The 10,389-nt window shown below is 42.4% G+C and overlaps 1 protein-coding gene across 2 annotated transcripts in view; it reads right to left on the bottom strand.

The window, feature by feature from the left end:
- The window catches only part of DNAJC10 (DnaJ heat shock protein family (Hsp40) member C10), a 235,117-nt gene that overhangs the window by 89,429 nt on the left and 135,299 nt on the right, over positions 1 to 10,389 (bottom strand). The window contains exons 21-22 of one of the 2 annotated variants that reach the window (XM_085872233.1): positions 6,610 to 6,732; positions 3,271 to 3,369 (exon numbers count right to left, since the gene is read on the bottom strand). In XM_085872233.1, coding sequence (XP_085728359.1) covers positions 3,271 to 3,369; positions 6,610 to 6,732 — 222 coding nt within the window. Of the gene's footprint in view, positions 1 to 184; positions 3,370 to 6,609; positions 6,733 to 10,389 lie in introns of those variants that run through there. The other variant, XM_085872232.1, reaches the window with a different exon arrangement.

The raw sequence follows: 10,389 nt of genomic DNA, 5'->3' as shown, positions 1-10,389 counted from the left end.
AGGGAACATTTTTTGGTGTGTGCATGCAGAGATAGGGAAGAAAGGTGTGGTGCAGCAATAAACAAGCAACTTATGAAAGCGGACGCAGAGCAGACCTAACCCGGAAATAATAACAATAATAATGACAACAATAATAATCTTCTGCAGGCTTATTTGTCTCGACAGGCGCCGACACACACACACACACACACACACACACACACACACACACACACACACACACACACACACACACACACACACACACACACACACACACACACACACACACACACACACACACACACACACAACCCGATGACGTGGAGGTATTGCAGCAAGACAGGAGAGTTGAGGCTACGGTCTCTCGGTACCTTTGTATAATTGATTGCCAGAACGCGCCATCAATACGTTTAGGGGGAATACTCCGTGGTGTAGTGCCCCCCCCCCCCTGACAGCTGGCGCATCGTCTCTTGCTTCGGGCAGCTTGTGTCAAGACCGTGGGCGTGAAGGAGAGGCTTGAGTTGGGAGAGTGGAGTCAGAGCGAGTGGACGGAGTGGTAGGCGGGACTAAGTGGGTGGGTGGATGGAGTCAGCGTTGTGTGGGCGGGGAAGAGGAGGTGGAGTCCCGGCGATGACGACAGAAGGCAGAGTCGAGGTACAGCTTGAGCGGGAGGCGAGGCAGGGTAGAGAGAGCGAGAATGGCTCCGCTCGGACCTTTATAGGCCCAGTGGTGCAAGGCGGGGGGCCACCCTGAAGCGTTGTGTCGTCACCCGAATCGGGCGCTCTGATTGGCCCTGACCCCCTGTGCGGCCCGGCCACGATGGCCGGAAACTGCAACTTTACATTTCCGGCAAGATGACCCCACGCTGCAAAAATATCCCACTCCGACCTCAAGACATAACACGAATCGCTCACACCGAACTCCGCGCCATGAATTGCCTTGCACGAACCCCCAGGCCATGCCCTGACGACCGGCCAAGAGTGGCGTTGGTCCTGCATGCCTGTTCGGGCATCCCGACCAGCGCTGGTCAACGCGCCTGCTCCGTGTGCGCCACTGTACATGCTCTGGCCGAGCTGTACAACATGCCTCTACCCGATCGCAGCTTCGCTGGCCGTAGAGGCGAGAAGACATTCGCCGTCCGTGGGGAACATCCGCGGCCACCAGTGAGGACCGAAGGTATGATGTTATGGCGAACCCATGCACAGACAGTAAGATGTGTCCAATAAGGTGTCACGAGCTAAGTGCTGGTCTGCCTTCGGGCACATTCCATGGCCCATGTGGTTAGCGCGCACATGTGCACGGGGCGAAACCCAATCGATATAATTAGTCCAGAAATGTGTTGAAAAGTACGTGCCGCCCGGATCATGCACAACGTGGTGTGGTGTTGTCTTTCTATTATCGGCCTCGATTGAGGGATCGCTTGAGGACGGGAGCTCTGTGCTGTCGATGCTCATGTGGTGTTTTACCGCCCTTTCTAAGGTGCTGTTTCTTCCATCTCCTGCAGCATGGGTATGCGTATGCTGCACATGTTTTGTGCAGCGTGGGCATCATGTTGAGTGTGCTTTCTATGGAGGGTGTCCAGCGTAATGCCTGCTTGGCCTTTGCTGAGGACCCATCTCACAGCGAAGGGGGCATGTGGCTCAGATTTTCCTCAGGAATAATCAGAAAAGAAGAGTAGGAATGACGTTAGAAATGAAATGAAGAAGAAATGATGTAAGCAAACCTAGCTATGAGATCCTCGGAACACACACCCCTGTTGTCCCGCTCGACAAAAGGGAAGGGACTTTCTATATGTATATTAATGGAATAAGTGTCTTGGGACCACTGTATGTTGGATGCATGCGGTTCCTAGAACCGCAACACTATAGTTACAAAATCAAAAACATATCACATGGTGTATACAATATCATACAAATATCACATGGCATATGCAAAATCATAAAAATATCACATGGTATGCACAAAATCATAAACATATCACATGGTATACATAAAATCATAAACATATCACATGGTATACACAAATCATAAACATATCACATGGCATACACAAAATCATAAAAAATATCAGATGGTATTCACAAAATCATGAAAATATCACATGGTATACATCATCAAATGTAGATCTAGTCATGTTCAGGAAAATTAGAAAGTGAATATTTTTATTTAACTTGCATGAGTTGACGTTATATCAAACGTTGGAAAGAAAAGCAAACAAACCAGTCAGACAAGCGACAAAATATTACTTGAATAACCGAGAACATGCGTGGATGAGGGTACGTGTCCTGTCGATAAGTAGTGTTCACCGAATTGTGTCACATTGTAACCGCTCTGCTCTGCTGGGCTGTGTTTTATAGCCATGCAACATTTTCCTATGTGTTCATTTCAATGACCTCCAATAAGATCAAAGTGAAATGTAATCCCTCCGGTCTTGATCACCTCATCTTTTTTCTGAACAGCTTCTGTTTTTATCGAATGCAGTTCCATTTGTCCCATTTGCCTGTATTAATATGCCTTTATTGCAAATGGTACATTTGTCTCGCCAAATTTTTCTTTGTGTTTCATCTCAAAATTAACTTTGGAAAGGAAGTAAAAGTGGAACACAAATGCTTCGTTGATGGAGGAGAACCTTACACCTGTAGCTTGTGTAAAAGCTGGCGAGTATACCGTTTTTAGAGGAAGCTTCATGACTGATAAACGACAGTGTAAGTGTTTGGTTATTCAATCTGATCAGTGAGAATATACTCTCATTTTGCTTCAGCACATCTAGAAAGAAGACACGTCCAGCTCAAGGCTAATATAAGGCTGCAAAAAATAAAAAGCACCGACAATTCAAACTTCATGTCCCTCCATATTGTGCCAGTGCAAAGAGAAACCGCCAGAGTGGAAAGGGTCACTGTGCAGCTGTTTATGGAGGAGTTTCCCAGATGTGTAGGGAGTATTGTGTTGGCAAATGCAAAGTAGCCATCGTTCAAGAGAAATGTAATATTTTATTTACAAAATTGTGATGAAGAAAAATAAGGCATTATTGGTCAATTAATAAGTGGGACAGGGCATTCATAGCAAGCAATTTTCTTTTTAATCACAAGTTGATAATTTAAGGATACAAATTCTTTACTTTCATTCCTAAAAAAGTGAATTGGCTTGTATGTTCAACGATTTACAGTCTTCACTGGAAAGAGTCAACAGCTTAGCATTCAGTGGTATTTCGGTGTTCAAAAATAATTATATAAATTCTGGGAAATGTATCATCACAGAAAGCAAGTGGAGATAGGATGACACTTCTACCTTTTGTCCAGGTGTCCAGAAAGATTGCAGTCGCTTTTCCACAGTATTAGCAATTACTTTAGCTTCTGTGATGCCGATAACTTCACCCACTTGACTTCTCTGTAAAGCAACAGAAATGCAAAATATTGATGGAAGTGACTCAGGCAAAGTTATTGTACAATATGGCAAATTACTGTGTGTGTGTGTGTGTGTGTGTGTGTGTGTGTGTGTGTGTGTGTGTGTGTGTGTGTATGTGTGTGTGTGTGTGTTTCATTGGTTGTTATCTCCATATGAGGATTTCAGAAGGCAAAACAGAGTCCTCCCAGGTCTCAAAGTATCCACCTCTGTTTCAGTAGAGGATCACAATTCATGGACCAATTTGTGAAGTTTTCTTATTCTCAAAGTTTTGTTCTTCTTCTTGCATATGGCAGCTTGGCTGCCAGGTAGCTATCATTTTGTGGGGGCACGTTTATGCCACTGATGCTGTCCCTATACCAGTACACTGGTACTCATTTTGCCAACCTGGGAAGGATGACAGGCTGAGTCAAACCCACCTGGTGTTAATTCAGTCACCAACAGGGTTCAAACTCAGGACCCTAACATCCCAAGCAAGTTACCCTGACCACAAAGCCAACACCAGGCTTGACAAAGTTTTGTTCTGAGGGCTCTTTTGAGGATCCTCACCGAGCTTCCAGCTGTAGTTTGTTTGTAGTAATATTCCCAGGGATGGTTTTAAAGATCTCTGTTAGGTTCTTATTCATCATTTCCAATGCTCCAATAATCACTGGTACAATTTTGGTGCTCTTTTGCTTCCAGGATCTTTTCACTTCATTTTTTAGATCTTGGTACTTGGTCATTTTCTTCATTACTGTGTTGTTTCGGCCAAAATCGCTGGTTCCTGAAAGCTCAATTTGCAAGGCCTTCTTTTCTTTTTTTGAGACCAAAGTGTGGCATCTGGTCACAATGCTTTGTTTTCGATGTTAATGATCGATGGGATCATTGGATTATATGTGAGCGGTACTTCCATGTTTTCAGTGGTTGCTTTTGGTTCATGTTTTCACGAGTTTTCTGGAACTGGGACATTGATATTTGTGCAGATGTGCTGGTGGGGTGGCTCGTACTTTCCGTTTCTAAGTTGCATAACCTACAAGTGTCCGATTGACTTTGTCCCACCATTTTCTTAAACCCAAGGTATAGTGTCATTGGCCTTGGCCATTTATAATGAATTGTTCTCCCTCTCAGTTAAGCTGATCTCTTCTTAGCCATTCCAAAGAGCCTTCATTGTCTACTTCCAATCTGTCCAACTTTTTTTTCTGTACTTTCATGCTCTTTTATTGTTTTCCCAGTTGACAGTATATACAGTGCCTTCAGAATGTATTCACACCCATTGACATTTTTTTAACATTTTGTTGTTTTACAACCTGAATTTAAAATGTATTCAATTGAGATTTTCTTTGTCACTGACCACAAAATACCCCATAATGTCAAAGTGGAAGTATTGTTTTAAGACTTTGCAAATTAATAAAAAAACAAAACTGAAATGTCTTGCATTAATAAGTATTCAGGAAATGACAAAAATCAATGAAATGTCAATGAAATGATAAAAAAATTTTTTAAATTGAATCCAATATCAATTCAGGCTGTAACAACAAAATGTGAAAAAGTCAAGGGGTGTGAATACTTCATGAAGGCACTGTATACATTGATATTTCGTTTTATATTTTTATTTTTGCAATTGTTGGGGCTGTATTAGTTGCTGTTTCGGTTTCATGTGTGACATCTTCTATTCGCATCTGTCTTTGCTATTTTTTTACTGGGTGGGTTAGGGATACCTTCTCTGGTTTGTTGTCTTCGTGTTTGTCTATAAATTGGATTTGGTTGTCTGTTGAACTTTTCAACTATTTGGCCAATCTTACAGTTGTCAATCTGTGCACTTGGTTGAGCTCCATCAGGCTGCTACCTCCTTCTCGTCTCAGTAGGTACATTGTTAGGATGTTTTGATGTTTACAGTTTGTGGATGGTGAGGAGTTTCCTTGTTTTGATATCCAGTTTATTCATTTCTGATTGTGGCCAGTCTATTATTCTGCAGTTGTACTGCAATACTGCTATTGGAAGTTGGTTTATGGCATTGATTTTTTTTCTTGCAGAAAGGTATGTTTTCGTGTGTGTGTATGCGTGTATGTGTGTATGTGTGTGTGTGTGTGTGTGTAAAAATAAATATGTGGTTAACTTGTGGGATGGATTTCTATATTCCTATTCAGTCAAGGGGATATTGCACTGCATTGCAGTTTCAAAGGAAACATTTCAATGCCCATCCACAATGCCCCGATGGAATGTCGGAATGTGTGCACCAGCAACTCTTGAAGAGCAGACTAGGTGGGACAGATTAACATTTCCATTAAGATCAATAATGAGTCAGCTGAGTTTTTATTGACACTCTGATAGTGACATAGTAACCTTCTACCACTAAAAAGGATCAGCATCCGCCGTCTATCACATTTTAAGCCAAAGAGTTCCTGCTGTTGTAAAATAATATAAAGGGTAACAGTACCATTTTTATCATTCAAAGACAGCAAGAAATACTTAGAATAAAGTGTGATGGACGGCGGATAGAAAATGTAAAAATGTAAAATGTAATAGTCTTTGACGTCGTGACATCACCAGATATACCTCCACCCACAGTATTACATCATTATACATACTTGTACCAAGTTTGATTTAAATCCCTTCAGCTGTCCTCAGACATCACATTTTTACCTGACATTACCTCTGACCTTTATGTACACATCAATTTATGTACACATCATTATAATACTTGTACTGAGTTTGACTTGGATCCCTTCAGCCGTTCCTAAGTTATCGCCATACTGAAAACCTATCACGGAGTCTGACCTTTGACCTCTTGATGCTGCCATCTATTCAGTTCATTTTTGCATCATACTGTATGCTTCTCCCAAGTTTGGTCAAATCCCATCACTGGTATACAAGTTAGGGCGGTAACAATCTTTATCTAATAGCCTTTGACCTTGGACCTTTTGACCCCAAAATCGAATCAGTTTATCTTTACATCACAATAATACTTGTACCAAGTTTGACTTGGATCCCTTAAGCCATTCTTAAGTTATTGCGGTAACGAAAACCTGTCACGGACTCATGGATGGACGGAGGGATAGCCGGACGGACAACCTGATAAAATAGTGCCTCAGAAGACTTCATCGGCGGAGGCATAAAAAAGAAACTCCTCAGTAGAAAAAAAATTCAATTTCATTTTGAACAAAAGCATGATAGGAAGTTTGGAGAAGTGGAATAATTAACATATTGTAGAGATGATATAATGTATATATAAAGAAAAGATCTCACCTGCTGGCCTTGTTTGTAAGGATATAGTTTTAGAGTGGGATATGCCCAGATGCCATTGTTTTGACAGAGATGGGAATATTGTTGACAATTCACCTTCCCAGCTCTCACTTTTCCCTTGAGCAGCTGTTGGAACACGTTACAACGGGCCGTCTCAGCATTACCAATAAAACTCTGACGCCGTGACATCGACAGATCTGCCTCTGCCTATATTATTACATCATTACAAATACTTGTACCAAGTTTGACTTGGATCATTTCAGCCATTCTTAAGTTATCACGGTAATAAAAACCTATCATGCACTCTGACCTTTGACCTCTTGATCACACAATCTAATTGGTTCATCTTTGCATCATACTGTATACGTATACAAAATTTGGTCAGAATCCCATCACTGGTTCACAAGTTAGTGTGGTCACATAATTTTTCCCAACATGGCCTCTGACCTTTGACCTTTTGACCACAAAATCTAATCAGTTTATCTTTACATCATTATACATACTTGTACCAAGTTTGACTTGGATCCCTTCAGCCGTTCTTAAGTTATCACGGGAACAAAAACCTACCAAGGATGCACGGACGGGACGGACAACCGGACGAACAACCTGAAAACAATTAATGCCTCCGGCAACTTCATCAGCAAAGGCATAAAAACAAACTTTCAGCTCTATAAGATTATCTTCCCAATTGTAATAAAAATAGAAAATAAAATAAAAGTAATACTACTCCTCCCTCATGTTTATTGTCAAAGATGCCTGTCTAGCAACGACAACTACATCCTTAAAGGCCCAGTCACACCTTGACGTTTTAGCCAGCAATGGCAACATATCAAAATGTATGTAAAACGCTGGCTTTCGCTGACCTTTTGATGTTTTCAAAAAAATTCATACGTATTCATAACGAGTTGGTCGTATGCAAAACATATTAGTAACGGACACAGAACGTTTCGTTGTCTTATAGATAACTTACACCAACGAATGCTTTGACTGTTGTTGGCGTTCACAACCTATGCCCAACGATAGTCTTACTTATGCATAGCGCGCTGCACGTATCGCCGACGATCACGTGACGTAGCCTATTAAAAGGCTGCCGCACAATGATTCAAATCATAACCGCCGGAGAAATGTAAGTGTCAACATCGCAGTCACACCTTGGCGATCTTGCCAGCGTATGCCGACCTCTGAAAAATGCGTCAAACGCTGGCGCACGTCGAATACGGTATGGGTAAGTTTGGTATACGTGAATAGAACACTAAAGTACGCTATCATACGTCGTAGTAAGTAGAGTACGTCTTGTACTTTCAAACGTGTTAAACATTTTACGACGTACTTACCGTATTGCCTCACACGTTCCGCATGCGATGGGAATAAGTTGTATGCACGATATGCAATCGTTAGCACACGTCGATAAAAGTTACTTGTAAGTTACTCATAAGTCGAAACACGTCGAGGTAATAGTTAGCGTCAGTGTTCCAGACTCCCTGTTTTTTTGTTTTTTTTTCTTCGGTACGACGGTGATGTTGACACTTCGATTTCTAGTGCGGTTATAATATAATATAATTAATAGGCTGCCACTCAATGATTTAAATCATAACCGCACTAGAAATCGAAGTGTCAACATGACCGTCATACCGAAGAAAAAAAAACAAAAAAAACAGGGAGTCTGGAACACTGACGCAAACCATTACATTGACGCGTTTCGACTTGTGAGTACCTTAGAAGTAACGTGTGTCAACGATCGCGTAACGTGCCTACAACAAGTTACTCATAGGTTAGAAATTATTTTCGGGTACGCGAAACATTACCTCGACGTGTTTCGACTTATGATTAACTTAAAATTAACGTGTGTCGACGTGTGTCAACGATCGCATAATGTGCCTACAACTTATGGCCAGCATAGCGGAACTTGTGAGTCATACGCTGGCATAAGTCGTAAAATTTCAAGCATGCTAAAATTTGAGGACAACCGCAAAGTACAACGATGAAAGCCAGTGTACTACGACGTATGGCAGTGTTTTTCAGCGTGCTCTCAATGTTTCCAAAACTTACCCATATAACGTATTCGACGTGAGCCAGCGTTTGACAAATTTTTCAAAAATCGGCATAAGCTGGCTAAAACGTCAAGGTGTGACTGGGCCTTAAGTAGAGTTAACAAGAAAATGAAGAGTGCAGAAAAATATTTATAGACAAATTATAAATACTGGGTACTGGTATTTTGTGGGGTAGATGGAGGAATTTCATAGGAAAGATAGGATTGCATAGAGTTGCTTGGTCTATGGACGTGTAGGAGACATGTCGATGTAAATTAAGTTGGGAAACTGTGAGCTGAAGTGTTACGTGTCACCACACAGGGGGTGGTGTTGTGTTAATTCGGTGGGGATTAAGGATCATTTCCCCAGTATGTAATTGCCCCCTGTGACCTTTTCTTATGTTTTTGTATTGTAAGACCGGTGAAAAAGGGGGATTGCATCCTTAAAGCAGCAGCAGCAGCAGAGCTGCCGTCCAAGCAGGCAGAAAGCCCACCAACAGGGGCGACGGCTGGCAAACCACACCCCTGGAGTGGATGATTAATGGGCGTGACATTAGTAAGAGGAGGAAGAGCACGTCTCTGGAAGAACGGGGGAAGCTGTTCGTTGCAGGAGAGAAACACGGTCGCACTGTTTTGTGGTGAGCAAACCAAGTTTGGGATAGAATCGATTTGTTAGAATCAGGAGATATAATCGAGCCCCAGAGACTATGATTCTTTTTAACCGCTTAAAATATTCACAGGAACCCAGGGAGGTTAGGAGCAGGGGTCTGAAGATTATGTGGGGGAAATGTTGTCCGAGAGTACAAGGAGAAGATGAGGGCCAGGTATGATCAACTTAACGAGGAAGTGGAAGTTTTTGGAGGAGTGGAAGAAGTGCGGAGAGGCGTTAAGGGGAATTGCAGAAGTTTGTGTGAAAGGACGTCAGGAAAAGGTGGATCATCAAGGGATAGAAACCAGGTATGGTGGACGGAGGAGGAAGCAAGGGCAGTTGGTGAAAAAAAGGAGGCTTGGAAGAGAATAGGGAAGATCAAGGATAGAGAGAGGCAACCGGATGCGGGGTTGCTGCACCTGTATGGGCAGAAGCAGAAAGCAGCAAGGAGAGCTCTGGATAAGGTAAGGAATGATATGGAGGAGGAGGTGTACAAGTTGGAAAAGGATGGTGGTGGTAAGAAGATACGTGGGGAGGGCGGGGGGGTGGGTGATTAAGGATGGTAGCCGGAGGCTAATAGAAGGGGGGGCAGTGTTGAAGGTGTGGGATGGATATTTCAAAGAGCTGTTGAACCATGAAGGAATCATCGGCGAGCTGGAGCTACCGTGGTATGTAGAGGGGAAAGTAGAGTTGGTGAAGATCACAGAGGAGGAAGTGCAGACAGCATTGAAGAAGATGAAGAAGGGAAGAGTGCAAGGCATCAATGAGGTGTGTACAGAAATGATAATTGCAGAGGCTATTGAATGTACTGTATGTATGAGGGTGTTCAATTCCGGAGGATTGGAGAAAAGGGTCAATTGTGCCGATATAGTGGGGGAAAGGAGATGTTGAAGATCTGGGTAAGTACAGGGGCATTACGCTCCGATATATATATATATATATATATATATATATATATATATATATATATATATATTTTATACTTCCACTGATTGTGGTGGCATGATTTCATGCTTTCAACTGGTTACAATCAACGGTGCATCACCACTGCTACCAACTATGGGGGCACCACTGATGCAATGCCCCTATTACCAGTTCACTGGTA

This window comes from Eptatretus burgeri, chromosome 3 (genome assembly GCF_056783735.1).
Source record: "Eptatretus burgeri isolate ZD-2024b chromosome 3, Ebu_testis_v1, whole genome shotgun sequence".
Classification (NCBI taxonomy): domain Eukaryota; kingdom Metazoa; phylum Chordata; class Myxini; order Myxiniformes; family Myxinidae; genus Eptatretus; species Eptatretus burgeri.
Note: the sequence above shows the minus strand (reverse complement) of the source record. Positions and strands in the feature narration are given on the sequence as shown.